Source organism: Garra rufa, chromosome 15 (assembly GCF_049309525.1).
Source record: "Garra rufa chromosome 15, GarRuf1.0, whole genome shotgun sequence".
Taxonomy (NCBI): Eukaryota; Metazoa; Chordata; class Actinopteri; order Cypriniformes; family Cyprinidae; genus Garra; species Garra rufa.
In genome coordinates, this window is record NC_133375.1 from 10,315,654 (window position 1) to 10,342,014 (window position 26,361).

A 26,361-nucleotide genomic window follows, 5' to 3' on the forward strand; every position below is an offset into this window, starting at 1 on the left:
AATCTTAACAGGTCAATGTAACCTTTCTTATTAAATTATATATTACAGTGTTCCAGTAGTGACAATTTGGGGAGAAGACAAATATTCCAAAACTTTCTGAAAATACAATATAAGAATTAACTGCACATTTACTATAAATATGTGCGTTGAATATTAAACAATTTGCATACATTAAAACATTTGGAAAAATATTTTTTTTTTTCAAGATTTGTCCAACTTTGTCTTTGCATCAATTCTATATAATGACCCATATAGTTATCAAAACAGTAAACGAACATATTTTGTGCACAAAGCTTAATTTAACCCTATAGCCTAATCAATAAAACATTTACATATGGCTATATTACAATATGATATGCTTGAAACTGCGCTTAAAATTAAATAATACATTAAAGTTAACTGTGAAACTAATGCATGTTTAAATTAACAGAAATTACACACTGCCTAATTTACAGAAAAAATAAATAATTTATTAGTTATCTGATCCAGCCCCATATATTAATTGATATTAATCATATTACAGACCTCAATGCAAAACTGAACTGTGTAAATGATGATAGAATTTGTATTTATATATAGAACATGTTAAATCATTTGTGCAAAATCTAATTAGTAAAATAGTAATAGTAATCAAAATAGTAAATAGCCTAATACAAGATTTGTATTTACAAATATTTATTAAATAATGTATATTTTGAAAGAAAATTTATTTCAATTTATATTTAAATATAAAACATGCATTTTCTATAAATAATTTTAAAAGGAAGCAATGATTCAGTTCGAGAATAAAAATATAGTTTGTGCAATACTGTGTATTTCCAGATTTAATTATAACTGATCAAACGTTTAGTTTAGTTTAATTTAGTTTATTTGTTTACAGAGGCAATGCACATTAATAAACATTGCTGTAAATGTGCAAGAATTAGCCAAAAGGGCTATTTTTCATCTGTAGACCCTTGACAGAATGGTAAAAAAGTCACCCTAAAAACAAAAACAGATCATACACAGAATACACACCTACAAAAAAGAATAAAATAAAAAAGTAAAATACTAAAAGAAAATACAAATGTTGATTATGTATTATGAGATATAGAAAATTCAACCCAACCAAACCAAACCAAACCATCAAAACTGAACTGAGTGAATTATTTAAGGAATGACTATCTCTTTAAATGTATCAGTTGTTTGTTTTGATGTTTTGCCACTAGTCGTCGCTACCCATTTTGTTTTTCGCATACATCGCTTGACCTCTTCTGCGCAAATTTTACTCACTGGGACTACTTCGCCAAGAAAGAGGTGAAATATTACTCCGCGTCACGTCCGCTTGTCTACCTGCATCACTTGCACAACATACAACTATTCACAATTCGGCATAAAGCGATATACAGTCCACTTTAACACACGCGAGAAATCAGTACCCGTTTTCTGTTATATCCAGTATAATATTTCACTTCGTTCCGTGTTAAAATCGGACAACTCCAGGGACTAGTTTACATGTTACGAGAAGCGTGGAGGGATGAGACCGAGCTCGCATCCAGTCAAGTGCGTGTTTTCCCAACTGAGATCAATGGATCTTGAGAGAGTTGTGCTTAGGTCGTGATGAAACCAAGATGGCGTGTAGTTCAGACAGGATGAACGGTGGATAGGTGACGAGGAAAGAAAACACTGGAAACAACGCGCACGACAAACGGTTATTAAAAAGAAAACGTCAACTTACACGGGACTTTCAGGAGTCTGTTAAACAGAAGATCTCCGCGATCATCATCCCACTAACCGACCGAGAGAGTGTGTATGTGTGAGTGTGTGTGCTGGGATGGGCTGATCGAGGAGGCCGCAGAGCCACTGCCACCCAGAGACTGACCCTCCACCGAACAATAGACCCCGTGATCAACATACAAGACCCCGAAAGACACAATTAATTAAACACACCGGCTCACTAATCATTCCGAGGCGACACTGAAGAATAAGAAGAACTCAGACCAAGTGCAAAAATGTAAGACTGGTGCTCAGATTCACAGCACTGATGACTAAATTTAACGTTATGTTGGTTGAACGCAGGTGTTTATTTATAAACTGGTAGTTATATCCGATCAGACGATCCGTTTAAATGCCACACATCATATACCTGCGACCCGAGACAACGTTACACTATCTTCTCCCCTTGTTTCTCTCGTGTTTCCACAACTCAGCCATTCTTTGGAATTGAGTTCTCATGTTTGGCCCTGCTACTGGATTTATAATCTGTTTATGTCTTCATACTGTCGGATATTTTGAGGTTCGTTATACTTTTGACATCAAATCAATCGTTTGTTGGATTTAGCGTGAGTCTGCTGGCAAACGGATGGTGAGGCTTTATTGTTTTGATCATTAGCTGGAGAGCTAACCAGCTACTTTTATAAAAACTGCTTTCTTAACAAGTCCCCAGTGGGCATAATTTTGCCAGTAAGTATTAAAAGTGTCAATTCGTTACATTTTAATGCTCTCTTTACTATTATATGTGAATTTAAAAGCTGTTATCGAATCCCACGCCACTTGAGGCCGGTTAGCAAGCTAAAGCTACAGGAAATTTGGGATTATGGCTGTGTCTCAAACCCTGTGTACCCTAGAAAGCAGTTTTGGCCCTCATATGAATGTGTTTTTGTTTAGGTAGGCAGCTTATTAGGAATTGAGAGACAGCCGCTGTCAGAAATAATTTATTTATAACTTGTCTGTCACGACATTGTCAGAATAATTGAATAGACAAACTTTAGATAATAACGAGAACGTTTGAACAAAACAGGTGTTTTTGATTATGTATGTGCTTATTGTTCATTTATATTAAGTAATCCGTCAAAACGAGAAGATAATGTCATCGTTATTAGCTTGGGGAATGAAGTGTGAACCATTTTTTTGTCACGTGATCCGTTTTTGTTGTTTTCACAACATGGAAGCTACCAGTATACAGTATAAAACCTTATATAGTATGTTGAGTGGCCTGTGTCATACAAGGCATTTCACTGTTTTATAAGGCTCATATTTGATTTAAGTAGCTGGGTATGCTTATGTTTTCCAGAAAAGGCCTTAATGAACAATGTTTCACTCCCTCCCCCATTTTGTCTGGTTTGAGACTGAAGGGTAGACAAGTCAAAAGTAGGGGATTTCTGAAGTTGGAAAGGGTATGATGTTTCATACTTTTAGTAGAATAGTAATAAGGTACAGTTCCAGACGTAATTCTCGACAAGAAGTTTCTGTTCTCCTATTCCTCTTATCACAGTGCTTGAGGAAGGACTTTTTCCTTTGTCTGCTAAACTTCCTTTTTAGTTTAATGGATGTGCGTTAAGGCCTGTTAATTAGGTTTATTTTGACATGTATGCTTTTGTGCTGATCATATATGGATGAAGCACTGTTGAACTCTGAACTTTTTCATGGAAGATAGTGCCATGTGTTCACGTTGATGTTTAAAAACACAAAATGCTGAAAAATGTCAACAATTGACATGGTTAATAAAACTCAAGTGGAATCATTTCAGGGTTCGTAAAACCGCTCTTGCATGTCACATTTAGTTCAATGTAAGCAAGAATGATTTGTATGATTGTTGTATGCAGAAATGTATTCTGCTTGTGTTCTATGAATGAAGGCCTTCAAGGCCAATGCGAATGTATTTCGAAGTTATAGGCCTGGTTTCATAGACAGGGCTTAGACTAAACCAGGATTATGGCATAGTTTAATTAGGACATTCGGGTAATTTTTATGAACATGCCTTAGACAAAAAAACTTTACTGGTGTGCATCTTGAGACAAAACAAGGGCACTGATGTATTTTAAGATCAGTCAGTGCAAGTTTCTTTCTGTTGTAACAGCTCAGAATTACATTTTAGTCTGAGTCCTAGCCTTAAAGGATTAGTTCACTTCCAGAACAAAAATGTACAGATCATTTACTCACCCCCTTTTCATCCAAGATGTTCATGTCTTTCTTTTTTCAGTCGTAAAGAAATTGTTTTTTGTGGAAAATATTTCAGGAGTTTTCTCCATATAGTGGATTTAAACGTTGCCTGTGAGTTTGAACTTCCAAAATACAGTTTGAATGCTGCTTCAAAGGGCTCTAAACAATCCCAGCCCTGGAATAAAATCTTACCTAGCGAAACGATCGGTCATTTTCTTAAATTTATTTTTATAATTTTTTCTTAACTTCAAATGCTCATCTTGTCTAGCTCTGCGATGGGCATACATACTCTGTGCACTCCGGTTCAAGACGGTTAGGATGCGTTGAAAAGCTTTGTAAACACTTGGTCGATACTTTTGCAGTTGTGTAGGATGATTTTAAAGAAAATGACAGATCATTTTGCTACGTAAGACCCTTATTCCTCGGCTGGGATCATGTAGAGCCCTTTGAAGCTGCATTTAAACTGCTTTTTGGAAGTTCAAACTCGCACCCACCCTTGAAGTCCACTATATAGAGAAAATTCCAGATTTTTTTTTTTTTCTCAAAAAACACAATTTCTTTATGACTGAAGAAAGGAAAACATTGGTCTCTTGGATGACAAGAGACTAAATGATCTGTAAATGTTAGTTCTGGAAGTGAACTAATCCTTTAAGCCTTTTCTGTGAAACTGGGGGATAATGTGTAATTTAAGTGCACTTTAGCATTTCATTTGAACATTTATTGTTTGCTTTCAGAGCGATGGATGGAGGGGAGGAGTTTGTTCCGCCGCCGGAGTGTCCAGTGTTTGAACCATCATGGGAGGAGTTTGCGGATCCTTTGGGATATATCGCCAAAATCCGTCCAATAGCAGAGAAGTCTGGAATATGCAAGATTCGCCCACCAGCCGTAATCATCTTTTGCTTTTTTTGTGATGTTGTTCCAAACCTGTTTGACTTCATACACTATCAGTCAAAAGTTTTTGAACAGTACGCTTTTTAATGTACTTTAAAGAAGTCTCTTCTGCTCACCAAGCCTGCATTTATTTGATCCAAAATACAGCAAAAACAGTAAAATTCTGAAATATGTTTACTGCTTAAAATAACTGTAACTCTATTTGAAAATTAAAATTTAAATGTAATTTATTCTTTTGATTTCAAAGCTGAATTTTTAGCATAATTTCTCCAGTCACATGATCCTTCAGAAATCATTTTAAGGCCTTGTTTACACTGGTGCGTTTTCATTTTAAAACGCATAACTTTTGCTAAGGTTCCGTGTATTGTTAACACTACTCCAGCGATTTCGACCCTCGAAAACTGAGACTTTTGAAAAAATTGCAGACCCCATTTTAGTTTGAAAACTCCAGGGTTGCGTTGTAGTGTAAACGGACCAAAACTGAGACTTTTAAAACTTTTGGATCTTTCTATTCATCAAAGAATGCTGAAAAAATGTACTCAACGGTTTTGAATGTTGATTATTGATTAAAAAATGTTTCTTAAACGGCAAATCAGCTTGGTGAGCAGAAGAGAATTCTTTAACAGCATTAAAATTTTAATGTTCAAAAACGTTTGACTGGTAGTTTATTGAAAAACATTACAGACCATTTTCAAAAATGCATCTGAGTGTTTAACAAAACTACATTTTTCAAAATATCATCATTTTTCAAAATATCATCTTTTGTTGCATTTTTCAAAATATCATCTTTTGTGTTCTTCAGTATTTTCATTTTTGAGTAAAATTCCCATTCCCTTATGGTTATATCATTATGAAAATATTTACATTTTGTTATTTAAACAGCCTTTTTCTTTCCATTACAGGACTGGCAGCCACCTTTTGCTGTTGAGGTGGACAATTTCCGGTTCACACCACGTATTCAGAGGCTCAATGAGCTTGAGGTCAGAGCTGCATCCTGTTGAACTTATCACCCACGTGTTTTACTCCATTAAGTGTGACCCACATATTCTTATGTTGACTAAGCACTAACATCTGGTTTGTTTGTTTTTTTTCTACAGGCTGAGACACGAGTGAAGCTAAATTATCTGGACAGAATTGCCAAGTTCTGGGAGATCCAAGGATCCTCTCTGAAGATCCCCAACATAGAGCGACGTATTCTGGATCTGTTCAGTTTGGCCAAGGTGAAAACAGCAGTCTTTAATGGAATTGAGTTTTTTGATGCAAATGCAAGTTTATATCACCTAGTTCAGATTTTATAACTCAATTTGACTCAATAATAGTAAGTTCGACAATTCTGAGGGAATAAGCCAGAAGTGTGGGATATAAACTCATGCTTCTGAGAGATATAGGGCGAATTCCAAACGGCTATTTTGCGCCCTTCAAGGGCACTTCTAGAAGGGGACGCCATTTGTAGGGACGTTCCAAACGAAAGTGAGCAACTTAATCCCTTCACGAAGGGCCCTTCCAGAAGGCCGTTAGCGAAGGGAACATTCCATGGTCACTTCACGGAAGTGATTTCCGTTAGTGACCACGTTTGCGCAGCGTTGTCAAGGTAACATTTCGTCAGTCATTCCCTTCGCCAAGGGAGTTCCAAACGGTTAAAAGAGACAGAAATGCCCTACTCCCTTAAAAGAACTCACTTCAAAGGGATCTGCCCTTCGGAGGGAGTAGGGCGTAGGGATGCGCACTTCCATTTGGAATTTGCCCATAATCTCGGAATTGTAAGCATAAAGCCAGAATTTCTTTTATTCCATGGCTTCCATATAAAACCAAAATTTGTCGATATAAAAGCATTAAATGGAAAAATATAAAGGTGGATATGTAATTCACATGTTGTATGTTCTGTGTGGTAGATTGTGACAGAGGAAGGAGGTTTCGAGGCGGTGTGTAAGGAAAGGCGCTGGGCACGTGTTGCACAGAAACTTGGTTATCCTCCTGGCAAAAACATTGGCTCTCTCCTGAGGTCGCACTATGAGAGGATCGTCTATCCATTTGAGATGTTCCAGTCTGGAGCCAGTTTACCGGTAGAGTGTTTGACAATTTATCTTTAAATGTTACATTTTTTTATTAAATGTGCTCACACACACACACACACACACACACACACACACACACACACACACACACACACACACACACACACACAAATATTCCAGTATTTCAGATTTCAGTAATCTGAATTTAGTCATATTTTTATTAAGTGAGCATCATGAACCTGAATTACATTTCCATATTACTTTGAAATTTGTATAAACATCTTATTTGGAACTGTACATTCATTTATATCAGCGCACGCCAGCGCACAAAAAAATACTGTGATGTTACACACTGGCAGTTTTAAAACTTGTTCTTTTAAATAGCTTGATTTTCCACAATCATTAAAGGAGAAGCCATGACCTACATTTTGTAATTTGTCTCTTTTTGCATGCTATTGTTATGGACATAAATGATGATTAATGAGTTGCTGTGTGAAATTACAGAAGAGTCGGAAATTATAAGGAAATAATGTACACTGCCCTCCTAAAGTTTGGAAACGCCCTAGAAAAGTGGGGGTTTGGACAATATTGGCATGAATCCTTTTTAATTGGAGATAAGTGACAACACAAACTACGAAAACACATTTTATTACATAAACAGTTTGTACATAAAAAATCTTAAATTTTCGATTCATCAAAATATCCACCATTAGCAGCTATTACAGCTTTGCATAATCTGGGCATCCGAGCTGTCAGTTTATTCAAACATTGACTTGATATATTACTACAAGCCTCCTGAAGGATTGCCCATGGACCACACTTTGCCAGAGGTGTTTCCAAACTTTTGGAGGGCAGCGTATATGTCTTTGTTTATTTGAATTTGCTTATTGTGTATTAACAGTAATAATCTGTGGAGCAAGTATAAATATGAAGCTGTGTATGAACGTGTGTGTGTTCTGTAATATCCAGCCATGTAAACCCAAGCCGATCGACAGTGATGAGATAGACCGGGAATACAAACCCCACTCCATTCCTCTCCGCCAATCGGTCCCGCCATCCAAGATGAGCAGTTATGGACGACGAGCCAATCGCCTTAAGCCTGAGGTGAGTCACCTTTCTGGACCAGTATGTATCAACTTTTTAAAAATATCAGCATTTTATTCTGCCGTCATTAGCTTGTTTTGTCAGATAATATTTGATCAGCATTTTTGTCTCAATTGAAAAACAACAAAATCACAGTGCAGTGATTTTAAAACATTTATAGATAAATATCAGTCGATAAGTTAAAATCATTGTTTACATTTTACAATATACCCTATTAACAAAGATTTTACTAAACTGTGCCAAAACCAACCAGCCTAATCTTTATTTTTAGTAATCCTCATGCATTCTGATGACTTTAACCTTTCCCATGAATGTATTTATTACTGTCTAGGGGTTAATGGATCCATCCAAATATGTGCTTTGTCTGTTTTTCTGAGATGTGTGAACGCTTTTGGATCAGCACTGACCATGCTTTCAAGGCACTTCCCAGCATGCTTTGCTCCCTGTGCTATAAAAAAAGCATTGTGTCCATCTTGCCCTCATCCCTCTGCCTTCTTTCTCTCACTTTCTGCTTTTCATTTGTCAATTTTGGCCATAACCTAAAATTTTCATGACATCTTAATGCATATCTCATCCCATTCATTTCAAAGATGCAGCATTTCCCAGCATTTATTTTGTGGGTGTTTGGCTTTTTAATTTGCCTGCCCATTACATTAGTTTGGTCAATGGATTCATAGCATTAGTGATAATAATAAGCTAGTATCAAATAACCGCAGACATCTAGTTTTTAGTGTTTCCCTTACCACTGAATCACTAAAATAAGGATATTTTAGACATTAAAAACAACATTTAGCCATTTGTATCTGAAGTTACCACCTTGTTTACTCTCCCCTTCTCGTCCCTTGAATCAAACCCTTCTCTCTATTTCCTGATATTTTGTTTATAACATTTATTCTGTTGGTTTACATCCTAGCTCTAACATAAAAAAAAAAAAAATTTACACTACCAGAAAAAAGTTTGGACTCACTCAAAGCATGTGCTTGAATGCCTGACGCAAGTTTTGTAGGCAAATATAAATTGTGCATCCTTTAAAATGTTGCTAGAGTAATTATTTTTTATCATAAATTGCAATTTACACCTATGAAAAGTAGCCAAAAAGTGTCCTACATGGGCACTACTTTACTTCCCAGGATACACCTGATGAAGTTGGTTTAGTAGAATGTCTAGAGTGTGCAGAATAAGAAACTCAAAAGCAAATAATTAGTATTTGCTTACTGTATTTATGTTATGTAATTCCCATATCTACTTGTGTTATTTCATAGTTTAAGACTTTCTATTTGGCACTTTTTTAAAATAATAAGTGTGTCCAAACTTTTGATTGGTATCATATATAAAATATAAAATGTTGTTTTAAATATATGGAGCAAGTAATGTTAATTGTAAACAATCATGTGCAGTTGAAACTAAAAAATAAAACTGTTGCAACGTTTTCACACTAATATTTTGTCTGAATCACTTATGCTGTAGACCTAAATTGAGTCATATTTCAGACCTTTACGCAAGTACACATTTTAATAGGTTACTATCCCCCGATTGACTCTGTCTTGTCGCACATGGTTGTTGTTTTTTCCCTTCTGTCTCTCTCTCTCTGGAATCCATTTTGTTTTGGTTGTTGTCTCCCCATGCAGGGTCCAGAGGATCCAACTCACCACCCTCTTACAACTGGCTCTCAACACATCTCCTCGGTACTGCCTCGCTCTCTCTCTCTCTCTCTCTCTCTCTCTGTTCTTTGCTTTCCTCCCTATCCCTCACTTTCTTTCTTTCTTCTTCACTGACATTCTCTTATGCTTTAAAAAAAAACCTTGTTTGACCTTTTGCTGTCGCTCACGCTTAGCTGGGTGTCTAATTTCATGTAGAAGCTCATTTCTCATCTTTCAGCTCTTGCTTTTGCTTATCTCAATGTGCATCCATCCCGTCTTCCTCTGTGTCCTTCAATCATCTAACACATTTCACTTGTCTTGCCACACTTTAAGCAATGCTGGCTTGCTTCCATTTTCTCTTTGGTGGCGGACTGGTTACCCTACTCTGGGCTGCACATTACTACTAATCTATGATTGCTATGATCTGTTGTCACTGCTGCTCTCTTATTTGCTGGTTCATATTGTGTTCATCTTGCTGCAAGACAGATATAAAGTGTTTTTGCTTAACTATGACAAAGCATTTGAGGAACTGAACAGAGAAATGTGTTCTGGACAGTCTGCTTCTGGATATTTGAGACATTTAGCATTTAGGACTGGGTGATATTTCAGCTGTTTATAATTTATTTGTATTGATTATTACGTTAAGAAAACAGTTTTAATAGCATGTCTTATTATTTTAATTAATAATTCAAATCGTTTTGTACAAAGGGATTCTGAACCTTTAGTTTCAAAAGATTTTTAGTTTTAAGGTTTTTTTTGAGGTATATTGACTTTTTTTATTATGTTAATGCTGTTTTGTTTAGGGGAACTCTGTATGAAAAACATACAGTACCAGTCAAAAGTTTTTGAACAGTAAGATTTTTAAAGAAGTCTCTTCTGCACACCAAGCCTGCATTTATTTGATCCAAAGTACAGCAAAAACAGTACAATTTTTAAATATTTTTACAATTTAAAATAACTATTATACATTTGTAAATATATTTTTGAATGGTATAGTGTATAATGCTGCATAAGCTTTTTATTTCAGATAAGTGCTGATCTTTGCATCTTTCTATTCATCAACGAATCCTGAAAAACTGTACTCAACTGTTTTAAATGCTAATAATAATGATAAAAAATGTTTCATGAACAGCAAATCGGCATATTCTAATAATTTCTGAAGAATCATGTGATATTTAAGACTGATGTGATGATGCTGAAATTGTAGGGTTGGTCACAGGAATAAATTACATTTTTAAATTTATTAAAATAGATTTAAATAGTAAAAATATTTTAGAATTTTTGCTATACTTTGAATAAAAAATACAGACTTGGTGAGCAGAAGAGACTTCTTTAAAAAAAAAAAAAAAATCTTGCTGTTCAAATCCTTTTGACTGATAAGCGTAGATATAGATTTGGACTGTTTTTACTTCTTGCATCGCACATTTTGAATATACGTGGCAACAGAGGCTATTGAATGTTTAACTAATTGAAGACTGTTATTTCAGAGTATTTAAATATAAAGAGATTTATTGAATATTAATAAAGGCCTGGTTTTATTGCCTAGCCATTTTAGCAGTGGGTTGCTTTTAATGACGCACTTTGCCATTCAGTATTAATTGTGTTTGAGTGAATAATTGCTTTTTTCCTCTTGATAGCAGTCAAATCTGCCACAAAACTAACAGCATGCATGTTTGCTCTTGCTTTAACAACCTGCAGTGGTGTCTTAATCATTGCTGCTTTATATGGATAAATCCATAGTTTTCAATCAGTTTTGTATTGTAGTTTGAGCAACCAAATATTTGAATTAACTAAGAAAAATGGGGAAATACGATTACTCTGACCCTTCTGACACATTACAACAGTGAGAAAAGTAGTAAAAGCTTAACAGCCTGAACAGTCAAGGGATCCCTCATGGAAAAGCTGTGTTTAGTATAGTGGAAGGAAAACCCTCTCTCTGATATCGTCACCTCTATTCCTGTAGTTCACTTACAGTCTTTCACTTACGCCCATTAGCCAGAGCCTACAGAGGAAGACATCGAGAAAAACCCAGAGCTGAAAAAGCTGCAGATCTACGGGGCTGGACCTAAAATGATGGGGCTCGGTCTTGTACCTCGAGACAAGACACGGAAGAAAGGTTTGTGTCTGTGGTTTTGCTTTGATTTTGTTCTTTATAAATGTGAGGAATAAATGTTTAAGTGTCACGTAATGCTTTTTCACCAGATGAACTGCCACAGACGGTAATAGTGCGGGACAGCGCTGCCAGTGCATCTGTAAAGGATGAACCTGGGGAGACACCGGTCACTAAATCAGATCCAGACATTCCCCCACCACCCCCAAATCTCATTGTTAAGGAGGATGTTGATGATGACAAAAATCATATTGATGATCCTAATGACTCCAGCGACGAACCCTGCACCAAGATGACCATGAGACTCAGACGCACTCTTAATAACCCACAGTTTGTAAGTTTGAGAGAACTTGTATGAATGCCTCAATCCATCTGATTGAGCGCAAATAACGATCAAATTGAAACGTGTAGATGTAGATCTGATGTAAATCGATCAACATAAATGAACCATGCAAACAATTGAATCTGACTATTCTTCCTACCTTGTGTAATTGCAAAATTTCACACAACTCTATAACTGCAATCTTTGTCAGGTGGACTCGTTTGTATGTCGGATGTGCGGACGAGGGGACGAAGATGAGAAGTTGCTTCTCTGTGATGGGTGCGATGATAATTATCACACATTCTGCCTGATACCTCCGCTCTCAGACCCACCCAAGGGCAACTGGCGATGTCCCAAATGTATAGCAGAGGTGAGAGAAGAGACCAAAATAACTCTTGAATTATTCTGTTGAGATTTTTTGGTAGGTAAAGGACTATTGTTTTGGTCAAATATGTCTATTTGTGGAGTTTAAAAAGCAGGTCATATGTTTTTTTTAAAGTGTCCTAATATTGTCCCCTACAACCGGTTTAAATGTATCTAAGGTCAGAAAACATTGTAATTTTCTCAGAATATACAATTATACATAGTCGTCTGTCAATGATTTCAAAACCGTTTGTTCTAAGCAGCTTTGAGCATAATGTCTATAAACCCCTCCTTTCCATAAGCCTACTTTGCTCTGATTGGTCAGCTGGCCAAGGATGTTGTAATTGGCCCAGAGAGCAGTACTTAAGCAAGTTAGTGAGCGCTACCATCTGTGTTGCCAAGTCTACGGTTGTTTTTGATATCCGTGAGGTTAAGGCGACCCCAATAATATATTTTCCCCTAGAATGTGAATTTACCAGGGGGAACCCTGACAAAAGTGTGTATTTTACAGTCCAGAGTGTGTTTTTTACTGGGAACCCCCCTCGAAACGCAATTGGGCTAGTTTGGAGTAGCAGTTGGGCGGGTTTTGTTGTGAAAACCTGGCAACCCTGATGCACCTTTACATAAAACAATAATATAGTGCTCCAATCAGTTCTTAAAATAAAGACTTTTTTTTTTGCTGCCTAACGAATGTGTAATATATAAACACTGTAATACTTTCTAAATGCTTTTATTTTTATTTTTCGATATAGCAATCAACTGTAAATGTGTTTTGTCTGTGTAGGAGTGTAAAAAGCCAACAGAGGCGTTTGGTTTCGAGCAGGCCACGCGGGAGTATACGTTACAGAGCTTCGGTGAGATGGCCGACACTTTTAAAGCTGACTACTTCAACATGCCTGTCCATGTGAGTGTTTTTCTTGCTTTTAATCAATATTCAACCACCCACCGACATGTATGAATCATTTCATTGACACTGAATTATTACTATTTTTTTAGATGGTGCCCACAGAGCTGGTGGAGAAGGAGTTTTGGAGGTTGGTCAGTAGTATTGAAGAAGACGTAACTGTAGAATATGGTGCAGATATTCACTCGAAAGAATTCGGTAGTGGTTTTCCTGTCAACAATGGCAAGAGACACTTGTCAGTAGAGGAAGAGGTCAGTTTTCTTTATTTTCACTTGTCGTTCTTCCATGTTTTTGTTCAAGAAAAGCAAATTAACATCTGTTCTATTTCTGTTGTAGGAATATGCCCGCAGCGGCTGGAATTTAAACGTTATGCCAGTGTTGGAGCAGTCAGTATTGTGCCACATTAATGCCGATATCTCTGGCATGAAGGTGCCATGGCTCTATGTGGGCATGGTGTTCTCTGCTTTCTGTTGGCACATAGAGGACCACTGGAGTTACTCCATTAACTATTTACACTGGTAATGCCATAGAGACTACCATTTGTTTTTGTTCTGTAAATTTAATTTGATGCATCTTAGACAAAAATTCTCTTTTTTTTTTTAGGGGTGAGCCTAAAACATGGTATGGTGTGCCAGCATGTGCTGCAGAGAAGTTAGAGGGGGTGATGAAAAGGCTCACACCTGAGCTCTTCGAGTTCCAGCCAGACCTGCTTCACCAGCTTGTCACCATCATGAACCCAAACATACTCATGTCTCATGGAGTGCCGGTTCGTAACACACACACACACACTCATTATTATAATTAGCATACTTAAGGTAATCAGGTTGCATCATTAAGCCACTACTATTTTAGGAATGTGAAATGAGGCCTGAAAAAACACCCTTTGGAAGCCTAATTAAGCTCTTTCTGCTTTCTTACTGTTAACATTTTTTTTAAAGTTTGGTTATTTTATTGTTTCTGTAAATGTTAAAACAAAATGTTCTGTGTGAATAGTTTTGTTGGTGTCATGTTTTTGTGTGAACTCAATTGGCCATAATTCTTGTTTGACAGGTGGTTCGGACTAATCAGTGTGCTGGGGAGTTTGTCATCACTTTTCCACGAGCTTATCACAGTGGTTTCAATCAGGGATATAACTTTGCCGAAGCAGTCAACTTCTGCACTGCGGACTGGGTAAATAAATACAGCATGCACACATGAATGCGCTCTGATTTAAATCTATAGTATGCAAAACAACATGGCACAGAATAAACTGCATCTTTGAGGAACTACCTTTTTATCAGTCATCCTGTTGCTCTTTCCTGTCTCTATGCTAGCTGCCCACAGGGCGCTCTTGTATTGAGCATTACCGGTGGCTAAGGCGCTACTGTGTGTTCTCTCACGAGGAACTCACCTGCAAGATGGCGGCCTGCCCAGAGAAGCTGGATCTGAACCTGGCAGCCGCCACGCACAGGGAAATGTTCATCATTGTACAGGAGGAAAGGAAACTACGCAAAAGCCTGCTGGAAAGGGTAAGTGGAGCCTACAGGTATGTAGAGATCTTTGCTATATTAACAAGTTAGCTAAAATGATAAAGCCAAATCTTATTTCATGATAGTCATTTTATTTCACAATAACAATTTATATCATTATAGTCTTTTTTGTTTTTTGATCTTTGTTATTAATAACCTAGATGCAATAAACTAAAGGACAACTACAACTATAAAACAAAGCAAATGAAATGAAATAATGAAATAAATAGGGCCCTATGAAATCCTAAATTCCATTAGAATTTTTCTGGACTCTATTTTAATGCTTACATTAAAAATATTTATCAAAAAGCATGTCAAATTAAATGAAATCACAAAACTTGAACAATTTAACAACAATGTATTAAAAGTTTAACAAAAAGTACATTTTAAGGCGCTATGAAATACATTGTATTATTTTTCTCAAATTCAGTTTTTTTTTTTTTGTGAATCTGTGTGTTAATTTTTAGGATTTTATTTTACTCATTTCATTACATTTTAATAATCAAAAGCATGTCTAATGAATTTATAAAAGATTATTAGATTAGATAAATGTATTATAGGATTTTTTTTTTCAGAAATGCAGTGTTGTGTATTTACAATTTTCTGGTATATTATTATTATTATTATTATTATTATTATTATTATTATTATTATAATATATTATAATATTATTAATATATTTTTATTAATATAAGTAGTACTTTCATAACATTAAGTAATACATTTCTGACTGTCACGGTATACCAAACTTTTATTTTGACTGGTTGCTGTGATGACCTTTAGGTTTCTGTTTATATTTATGATGGTAGTTTTGGTTTTTCTCACAAGAAACGGTCAAATGCTCATAAAGTGACTCTCAGATCAGTTCTAGAGATTGTCATATATTAAGGTGCCAGAGGCTGAACACTTATTCTGCGCAAAGAAAACAAAGAACAGCTTTATTCAGCATGCATGCGTGTTGTGCTGCTGACACAACAGCCAGCATTCTGACGTAGAACATTTATCTCTCTTAGTTCATCGTCTGTATATTCTGGTTCAAATAAGTAAGGCTGGGCAAAAAATTGCAAGTCATCTTCTCTGTCAAAATGTTTAAAAAGACTGTTTTATGTACAACGTGTGTCTCAGATGTATTAATACACTAAACTGCTGCTTTTGGTCAGAACTGCCATCACCTACAAATAAAATTACTGATAAATTAAATTGATAAACTTTTTTTTATTTTTATGTTTTTGTTGATAAGTGATTGACCTGTTTTTGTGCAATGTTGTCATCTCTCAGGGCATAAAGGAAGCAGAAAGGGAAGCCTTTGAGTTGCTGCCTGATGATGAAAGGCAGTGTGACAAATGTAAGACCACCTGCTTCCTCTCGGCCCTGGCGTGTTCGAACTGCCAAGAGCGTCTCGTCTGCCTCTACCACGCCCAGGACCTCTGCTCTTGCCCCAGTGAAAAACTCTACCTCAGGTAAACCAGCACAGATCTTGTCTGTGGGTTCTTTCTTTTGTTTACAGCTACACATCTGTGTGTCTTACATGCTTTTGGTCTCTTCTCTATTAAGGTATCGCTATACTCTGGATGAACTCTTGGCCATGTTGCATCGGTTGAAAGTTCGTGCTGAGTCTTTTGACTCTTGGGCTAACCGAGTGAAGGAAGCCCTAGAGCAGGAAGGAGGCAACAAAATAGGTAAATGCAACTATCACAAACTGTGCATTTGTGAACAGCTCTTATTAGCCATTTTAGTAGGTGCTGGGGATGTGCAAAATGGAATGCAATGACAAAAGTCAATACGAAATAGTCAGTAGGGCTGTGCAAATCATGCGCGTCTTGTCAGAAATGCCGGTTCTGTGATTAGTCGTAAATCTCCATCCCCTATTGTCAAATGGAGTGGCATTTACTACACTAAGCCGTAGTTCACTGACAAGGTCCAATAATGATAGCGATATTGCGTAGCTTGTCAGTGAACTACGGCTCAGTATAATCACATCTGATTATTTGCGTAGCCCTAATAGTCAGTAATCACATAGTCCAACATACCCTTAGACCAGTGGTTCTCAACCAGAGGTCCAGAGTGACCTAAAGCATATTCACACTTAGGACGATAACTAGAATTGTAAAGTTTTATAAAAACTTAACTGAATGTTTTCTTCTCTCTTCAGACATTAAACAACTGGATGTTCTGAAAGAAGAGGCAGCTGACAAGAAGTTCCCCAATAATGAGCTACTCCAACGCCTCAACACCGTCCTTGAGGACATACACAAGTGTGAGAGCAGCAGCACAGAGCTCCTCGGCAACAGCCAGAGCAGGAGAATGAATCTGGAGGAGCTGAGGACTCTAGTGGACACCATGCAGAATCTGCCTTGTGTCATAAAACAGCTGGAGGAAGTGCAGGTAAGAATCAGGGAAGATATTTTAACAATATAGCATATAAAGCTTAAAAATTCAACCACTGTCCTGTCTTTTCCAGGTGGTGTTGCAGAAGATAGAGGAGTTTGATGGTCGTGCTCAAGCTCTAGTTGACAGCACAAAAAGTGAGTGGAAGCAAGACTCTCCTCTACCCGCGGCCACAGAGATCCAGGCACTGCTGGAGGAGGGAGCGTCGCTGCCTGTTATTGCCCCGGCATGTGAGCTCCTGAGCGGGCTGCAGGAGCAGGGTCGCTGGCTGGGGGAAGTCAGGCGGACGTTGGGGCCGGAAGGGAGCGAGGTGACTCTAGCTGTGCTGAGGAACTTGATGGAGTCAGGTTGTAACGTACCACAGAGCGTATCAGTGGAAACCGCAATGGCTGAACTGCAAGAGCTACTGACTATAGCCGAGCGCTGGGAGGAGAAAGCACAGATCTGCCTGGAGGACAGGTGAGCTGGTTCAAGTGAAGGACAAAATTTATTTTGTGGTAATTAAAATAGACCTAACTAACAATAGCCTTTAAAATTACTTGAAATACATAGCAATAAGGCAATAATAATACAGTATCAAAATCAAGTAATCATATGGTTTTATTGAACAAACCTGTTAAAATACATAATGTATTATAAACAATAGAACTATGGTACGTTATGCTAGGGCTGTCACTAACAATTATTTTGGTAATCGACTAATCTGTCAGTTACTCTGATTAATTGAGTAATTGGATAAAAACATTTTTGTAGTAATAAATATAGACCCAAGTGAACAATAACCTTAAAAATGACTTAAACTACATGTATAATAGCAATGAGGCAATAATCATTAGTTCAAATAAAGTATCAAAAGCAAGTAATCATATGGTTTCATTTAACAAAACTGTTAAAATACATAATGTATTATAAACAATAGAGCTTAATGTATGTTACGCATTATTACAAATGCCTGCAGAGGATGCTAACGGCCTGATGATTGTTGTTCCACTTTACTAATAATCTAGTCTTTGTTTAATAAACATTTACTTCAGTCTACATAATATTTCATATTTGGCCATTTATTTACTACAGAAATGCTACATCCACTTTAATTTCTTGAATATGTGGACATCAAAATGTGAGGGTTTTAGCTTTTATTTCGAAATTGCGATAAAGTTAGCATATTCAAAAAGATACTGATGTATTTTCCTCTGTTTGCGTAGGGTTATAAATGATTTACCTTACAAATCTGATGAAATGGGACACGTTGCATTTCCAGTTGAATGTTATAATAAACCCAAACTCACAGCAGTATGCAGAGATGAAGTTGGAGATATAAACGATAACTGTTTGTGTGGAGCAGCATTTACTGTGAACTGAGCCGCTGTGAGACGCGCACACGTAACCTACACGCATGTAAATAATTAAACTGCATGTATTAATTGAATTGAATTGTATTGGATTTGTGGATTTACAATAGCATTGTTTTATGTTTTTTAAATGGGTTAAGTATGTCACACAGCTTTGGAAACCAGTCTAATAATGTGTTTCATGGAGTCTCAAAACGCAATTTTTTTTTTTTAAATGGAGTACTCTAATTGAATCGAGGAATCTTGACAGCCCTAGCTGGAATGTGTCACCTATCCAGCCTCCATTTTCGTCTCTCGATTGTTTCTTGCGAGCAGGCAAAAACACCATCTATCGACGCTGGAGGCCATTGTGAACGAGGCTCAGCTAATACCAGTGCAGCTGCCTAACATCCTGTCCCTGCAGGCCTGCTTGAGCAGAGCTCGCGCTTGGGTCACTGATCTGGAGGAAATTCAGGTGAGAAGAATTTAGACCGTTTTGATAAACTGGACTTGATGTTCTATACAATAATTAACCCGTATGGTTTGGCCATTCAGGGTGGTTGCTTAGTGTGAATGTGTCTTTTCTGTCTTTTTCTGAGAAGAACGGTGAGCACTACCCATGTCTGGATGACCTGGAGGGTTTAGTAGCTATTGGGCGGGACCTGCCGGTGAAGATGGAGGAGCTGAAGCAGCTGGAACTGCAGGTGGCCAGTGCTCATTCTTGGAGAGAGAAGGCCAGCAAAACCTTCCTGAAGAAGAACAGCCAGCACAGTCTACTGGAGGTGAAGAGATCATCTACACCATAGGTCTTCAACCCAGGGAACCCACTGTCCTGCACAGTTTATTTTCAACCTGCTTCCGCACACCTGGCCTGTGACTTTTCAAGTAATCCTGAAGACCTTGGTTAACTTGTTCCGATGTTTTTGATTAGGGTTGGAGCTGAACTCTGCAGGACAGTGGGTCCACAGGAACTGGGTTGACCCATGATCTACATTTTGATTCTAAAGTGTTATTCAAGGTTTCTCACCAAAAGTAGCCATTATTAAGTTTTACATGACATGTTTTACCTCAAATTCCTTGTAGGTTTTGTGCCCATGTGTTGAGAAGAACGAGAAGAGAGAGGAGAACTCGTTGGGTACGGAAGCAGATTCTGATGTCAATGTATTAGGCCTCACTGCTCAGGACCTCCGAGACCCAGGAGCTATCGTGAGTTAATGTTTACTCATAACGGTTCCATTTATTCTTTTAGAGTGTTAATACATCAGACTGCTAGCTTATCTGAATCAGTCTATGACATATGCTCTGTTCCAAAACCTAGCGAGCTGCCTACAAGGGCAGCCAAAGGCATCATAAGTATGCTCCAGATGCAAAGACTATTCTGAAAGGAAGCACCTAACTTCTTAACTGCCTCCAATGATGGAAAAAAAACAAACAAAGTGGCCTGTGCTCAGTGCGTTCCAAATCAGTAGCTAGACTATATTGCCAAAAGTATTGGGACACCCCCTTCTAATAAAAAGTTTTGACTAGTTAAGGAATTTCCATAAGTACAAATCTTGCTGTTTAAGCATATAATGACATTCTAGGGAATTGTGCACTTCTAATTTTATAGCAACAGTTTGGACAGGACCCTTTTCTATTCTAACATGACAATGCCTCTGTGTATAAAGCAGGTTCAATAAGAAATTATTGATTGTGTCAGTGTGGAAGTACTTGACTGGTCTGCAGAAAAGTCCTAATTCCAGCTGAACACTTCTGGTGTAACTTAAATGCAGACCTTGAGCCAAAGACTATGATTTCCACGTTGCGGAAAACGCGGATGGAATCTAGTCGTTAATATGGAATTTTCTGTTTAACACGGAATGTCACGGAATTTACCAAATTTTTGGATGAATAAATCAACTAATTTCAACACTTTAACATGTCTGTGAATATTAAGCTACACAAAGACCATTTAAATATGAATCCTGCATGTTTTGGGTCTCTGTGTGAATGAATGGTGCAGACATGCGGTTTCCTTTACTACACACATGCTGAAGTGCGTGCAATGCTTGCTGTGTTTTCGGCCTCTGACACATCAATATACAAGTACATGAACACACTTCAGAGTCACTTCAGAAGCATTTTACAGTTTCTTTTGGAAAAAAAAAAAACTACCATCATATATATATATATATGACATGTATATGACCAGAAACCTATAGACCTTCACAGCATGTAATGATAGTACTAATACTAATAATAAAAGTATTATTAAAACTATTATTACACTATTTTTAAGGAATTTTTACCAGAATTTTTTTAACCTGAATTTATTTAGCTGAAAAATGTAAATACATGACACAGTATTTCTGGGGGTGGGATAAATATTTTTTTAATAAAATCAATTTAATTAGAGATGTGTTTTATTATTAAAACTTAGTGAAAACAGAAAATGAATGGGAAACAGAAGTGGGTAAAAATAAAACTGATGTTGAGAAAAAATAAAATGCATTTCTTTGGGCCTTGTTGAACTTTTAATAAATTGTGTACATTTAATGACTTAATTTAAAACGATTAATTGTGACTAATCTTTTTGCAGCTCAAATTTTTTCTAAATTTAAACATTAAAACAGTCTGAAATTATTTAACGAAAAAAATGAAATCCCCAAAAAAATGGAAATAACTGAATTTTGAAAAAATGTAATGGAATTTGGGAAAAATTGAAATGGATTTCACCATTCCATTACATCTGCATTTCACTATTTCACTTATTCACCATCAGCATTGATGAATACAATGGACCTTTGTTTTCAAATGTTAAAATGGAAAAAATTGGAAACCTGATGACATTGTAGGCCACAGACAAAGTAGGTTTTGGAACACAGTCTCATTGTAAGTTGATCAGCTTTAGCATATTTATGTTTTGTTTTTGTTTTTCTCCATGTCATCAATATCAGGTGATGGCATTCAAAGAAGGGGAGCGTTTGGAGAAAGAGGCCCTCCTCCGCCTCCAGCAGGTTAATTTAACTAAACCCGGTGTTGAAAAAGGAGCAAGCGGTGAACAGAATGGCATCAAGACAGAAAGGAAACGGAGCGACTCCATGGAGACAGATGCACCTATTAACTCGGACAGTGCCGTGCTGCAAAATGGTGGCTCCGCCCCTTCTCTCTCCTCTAGCCAATCAGTATGCGTGTGCAGTGGCCCACCCCGGCCCTTGCTTCACCGGTGCCATCTGTGCAAAGACTGGTTCCACGGAGGTTGTGTGCCCTTCCCATCACTGCTGGGCTCCTCCGACACAAACCTTACTAAGCCCCTCTGCTGGTGGGACTGGAACACTCGTTTCCTCTGTCCGCGGTGCCAACGATCTCGGCGGCCACGGTTGGAAACCATTCTGGCGCTGCTGGTGGCGCTACAGAAGTTACCTGTGCGCCTGCCAGAGGGAGAGGCGTTACAGTGTCTTACAGAGAGAGCCATTAACTGGCAGGGTCGGGCCAAACAGGCACTAGAAACTCCGGACATACAGAGGGCACTAGAGAGACTCCAACAAGTGGAGGAGGAAATGAGCAGTATAAAAGAGGAGGAGCCAGAGGAGAAAAGCAAATGGAATGGAGATGCTGTAATTGTGTTGTCTGACTCAGAGGAAACAGAAGAAGGTGTTATTGATCTGACAGACGATGTGAATTCGCCAAAAAAGAGCGAAGAGAAGGCTGCTAATGGTTCACAGGTGAGTGCAGTTGTAACATTTGCCTGGACCATAAAATCAGTCGTAAGTAGCATGTTTATTTGTAGCAATAGCCAAAAATACATTGTATGGATTAAAATCATCAATTTTTTTTAATGCCAAAAATCATTAGGATATTAAGTAAAGATTGTTCCATGAAGATATTTAGAAAATTTCCTACCATAAATATATCAAATGTAATTTTTGATTAGTAATACACATTGCTAAGAACTTCATTTAGACAGCTTTAAAGACAATTTTCTCACTGTTCTGACTTTTTTTGCACCCTCAGATTCCATATTTTTAAATATTTATATCACGGCCAAATATTGTCCTATCCTAACAACCATACATTAATTTAAACATTGACCCTTCTAACTGGTTTTGTGGTCAGAGGTCACATTTATGAAACAAAACAAATGTAAAAATCTTTTACATAAATGTTTAACAAAAGCTGCTTTTTCCTCTTCCTGTGCAGTCTGGATGTCAGAATGGGGTTTCTAAGAAGTCAGGCACTCATGACATTACAGGTTTGTTTGTTTCAGTCATTTACAGACCTCTCTGATATTAGTTATCAAGTTGGTTTATTCATTTTTAACTTATTGGCTGTTGTTTTGTTAGGGGTGGAGTCTCTGTTGTCACTAGTGCCGTGTCTTAAAGGGCCAATGCTTGAGCTGACCACATCCACCAGAGCACAGCTGGAGGAGCTTCAGCTAGAAGGAGACCTGCTGGAGGTCACGCTTGACCAGACACACACCATTTACCGGATCCTACAGGCGGCATCACAGCCGCCCAGTGATGCCCTGCACACGCTCATACAGGTGAGGGGGGAGAGTCTCAAACCATCAGTTAGGGTTAGAAGGGTGTAGATAATTTTTTGGTATTTCTAGGGCCAAATCCAGTCATAAAAACTGTATTTACAGCATAACACCAAATTTTAAGTAACTTGTCAAATTTTGGATGGATAAATGAAAAGGTGGTCAGTACACTTAAATTAAAATGGGATATGGACTAGTGTCTGTGAATATTAAGCCGCAAAAATGCTATTTAAATATGAATTCTTCATTTTCTGCATGTTCTGTGTGTCTCTGTGTGAATGAATGGATGAATCGGTTTTGTTTACTACAAACATACTGAAGCATGTGTGATGCTCGCAGAGTTTTCAGCCTCTGCCGCCTCAATATGTGTTACCAAGAAACCAGTCTCAAGTAGCATGGGTATATTTGTAGCAATAACCAAAAATACATTGTATTGGGTCAAAATTATTGATTTTTCTTTTATCCCAAAATCATAGGATATTAGGTAAAGATCATGTTCCAAGATATTTTGTAAATTTCCTACCATAAATATATGAAAAATTAATTTTTGATTAGTAATATGCATTGCTAAGAACAACTCATCATTTGGACAACTTTTAACATTTGGATTTTCTTCTTTTTTTTGCACCCTCAGATTCCAGTTTTTCAAATAGTTGTATCTCGGCCAAATATTGTCCATCAAAATGTAAAAAAAAATTACCCTTATGACTGGTTTTGTGGAAAGGAAAGGAAAAAAATGAAAATTAAACTTAATATTACTAAAACTTTTTATATATATATATATATATATATATATATATATATATATATATATATATTTTTTTTTATATATATATTTAAAATTTAATGAGACCATTAAAATGGAATACAGAATTTATGAAAAACAGAAATTGGTAAAAATAAAACTGAATTTGTGAAAAAATAAAACGTTTCATAGGGTCTTACACAATTTAACAGCAGTTTATTAGAATTTTCATAATTTCAATTAATTTGACTTTTTTTAATGGTTAAATTAAATTGTATTAATTTAAAACATAATAATAAAAAAAAGAGTACAGAAAATTTTTAATGGAAAAAATGGAATTTGGGAAAAAATAAAACTGATTTCATATGGCCCTATACTCAAAATTGGTACATAAGCAGAATATGTTATATGGCATTAAAGATCAAATTACCAGATCTTTTCCTTACCATTTAATTTCCTTTTTCCTTTAATTTTTTTCCTGTCCTTTAATTTCCTTGCCCTGTGGTATTTAATTTTCTTTTTCCTTATGTCTTATTCTATTTCTTTTTCATTTTATTTTCTTTCCCTTATTTTTTTCCCCTGTTTTTATGTTTTCCTTTTCCTGTCCTATTCTTTTGTTTTCTTTTCTTTACAATTTAATTTCCATTTCACTATTTCCTTTTTCTTTTTCCTTTCTTAATTTTTTGTCTTATTTCCTTTTTTTGTCCTTTCATTTTCTTTTCCATTCCTTTCATTTCTGTCCACTTTAAAGGCTTTTTCCTGTCTTCTTTCATTTTCTTTCCATTTATTTTTCATTTGCCTTAACTTTTCTGTTCCCTCTCATTTTCTGTCCTATTTCCTTCATTTCCTCTTCTTTTTTTCCTTTTGTCTTCTTTGCCCTTTTTCTTTCATTTCCCTTCCTTATTCTGCCTATTTAAATTTCCTATTATTGTCTTCACCTGATCTGAACTGTTATTATATCAGACTTTGTCTTATCTTTACTGTTTTGAACCATTAGTGTCATGGCTTTTTTTCACACAAACTCAGAGTTAAACTGTCAGAACAAATTCATCTTGATAATCACAGATGAATTATAGTTAAACCAAAATGAATTCAGACACCTTCAACATTTCTCACATTATCACAGTTTATTTGCTAAAGTTTAGAAAATGTTAATCAAACATGACAGGAGCTCAAGAGTTAATCTGTGTCAGAACAAATTCAACTGTCAGAAAACTTTGAGAGAAAGTTATGTAATAACGTGGTCAGGTCAAAATGTCAAATCAAATTTTTGGTCACAGATTTTAATCAATTTTACTGGTAGTCCACTGTATAAAGAATTATCCTCACTTACATAAATGAACTATAGTGCCCTGCACCCACTAGTAAAAAACATCAAAAATGATATATAATTCTGTTTGTCTCAATTCAGAAGTGTTTATTTCATTTTGTGTTTCAGATTGAGTTGCAGGAGCAGAGAAGCTCAGGTCGTGGCAGCAAGACAAAGGACAAGAGGAAGAGAAAGAGCCAGAAAACCGAAGGCGAACCTAAATCCACAGAGGCTTCTGATTCCAAGAAGACGAAATCTACAGATCCACACACAGGTACACATTGGTCTCAAGCACGTTTTATTTGTTAAAACTATCAAATACCTGTAATCGGAAACAAACAAAGTTGCTCTTCTCTTGCAGATCTTGTGATGATTTCCTGAAGCGGTGGAGAGGCAGATAGTGTGAACGACAGGAGAACCACAAAGACAGAAAAACACAGGCCTCAGGCTCATTTCCCCACATAATAAGCTCACATTAAATATTTTTTTCTACATCCCATCAAGTGGACGCTCCGCAGCATACTAACCACTGCACTTTTTCCTGTTTTTCTTCCCCTTTGCCTCTGTTCTCACCCCTCATCCTGAACGGTGCACTGGTGCAGGCTGCAGATCTCTGTTCTCTTAGGAGAGGGCTAAAATGGGATTTGTCCTGCGGTTAAGCTGTCTGTCTTTACAATATAGATGTACCAAACTGTTCTTAACGCAAATGCCCTTTGCTGCGTAATACGACTTGTCCAGGTATTCACACACTCGATGACGAGCAGAAGGGGGCGTTTAGCAGGAAACACAACGACACCCGTATTCTTTTTGTACAGAGTCTCGCGTTTTGTCAGGGAGATTCGACATTGTGAATAAACTAGTATAATATTTTGAAAGTGTGATGGAAAATCAAAGGCATTTATGTTCTGGTGCTACTTTCCTAAGATAGGTTACCGCATAGTCCTTCCTCTCTTTTCCTCTGAGTTTTGCTGTCTTCATTGTCATTTCCTTTTCAGTGATTCTGTTGTCTCTTTTAAGCTACCTGCTCTCTACCCCCTCTTCCTCTTCACAGAACTGTACAAAATCTCACTTTAACTTCCTTTATCTCCATCTTATTTTGTCGCTGGGGTTCTAATAATTCTATTATATTATTATTATTGGTATTGCTATTGCAGACACGCATTGTCGTGAGTTTGTGTATAAACATTTTCATTTCAATGTTGCCTTTGTTTCTTTTCACTCTTGTTAGAAAATAAAAAGTTTAGACTTGTTTTAGGAATCTGTTTCATGACTTTTTATAAGCTGAGAATTT

At 36.8% G+C, this 26,361-nt stretch overlaps 1 protein-coding gene across 2 annotated transcripts; it reads left to right on the forward strand.

Moving 5' to 3' along the window:
- Positions 1–1,392: 1,392 nt before the first annotated feature.
- On the forward strand, positions 1,393–26,324 carry kdm5c (lysine demethylase 5C). Of its 2 annotated transcripts, XM_073819662.1 has the most exons (28): positions 1,393–1,993; positions 4,656–4,806; positions 5,715–5,792; positions 5,910–6,032; positions 6,705–6,875; positions 7,797–7,931; positions 9,560–9,616; positions 11,567–11,687; positions 11,774–12,015; positions 12,215–12,373; positions 13,151–13,270; positions 13,363–13,521; positions 13,607–13,788; positions 13,874–14,036; positions 14,321–14,440; positions 14,584–14,778; positions 16,057–16,238; positions 16,333–16,457; positions 16,931–17,163; positions 17,240–17,625; positions 18,834–18,972; positions 19,100–19,279; positions 19,581–19,703; positions 21,434–22,201; positions 22,677–22,728; positions 22,820–23,019; positions 25,200–25,344; positions 25,432–26,324. In XM_073819662.1, the coding sequence occupies exons 2-28, from the start codon at positions 4,660–4,662 to the stop codon at positions 25,449–25,451; spliced, it is 4,725 nt and encodes a 1,574-aa protein (XP_073675763.1). In that variant the 5' UTR covers positions 1,393–1,993; positions 4,656–4,659; the 3' UTR covers positions 25,452–26,324. The 2 variants fall into 2 exon arrangements, with proteins under 2 accessions (XP_073675763.1, XP_073675764.1); XM_073819663.1 differs by lacking the exon at positions 9,560–9,616 and having other exon boundaries at positions 1,394–1,993.
- The last annotated feature ends 37 nt before the right edge of the window (positions 26,325–26,361 follow it).

Bases quoted from the DNA above. Each gene is read 5' to 3' on its own strand.
- kdm5c (XM_073819662.1), top strand. From the start codon at position 4,660: ATGGATGGAGGGGAGGAGTTTGTTCCGCCGCCGGAGTGTCCAGTGTTT. The intron at 16,239-16,332 runs GTAAACCAGCAC...TTCTCTATTAAG, and splicing joins AGTGAAAAACTCTACCTCAG to GTATCGCTATACTCTGGATG. The intron at 17,164-17,239 runs GTAAGAATCAGG...TGTCTTTTCCAG, and splicing joins AACAGCTGGAGGAAGTGCAG to GTGGTGTTGCAGAAGATAGA.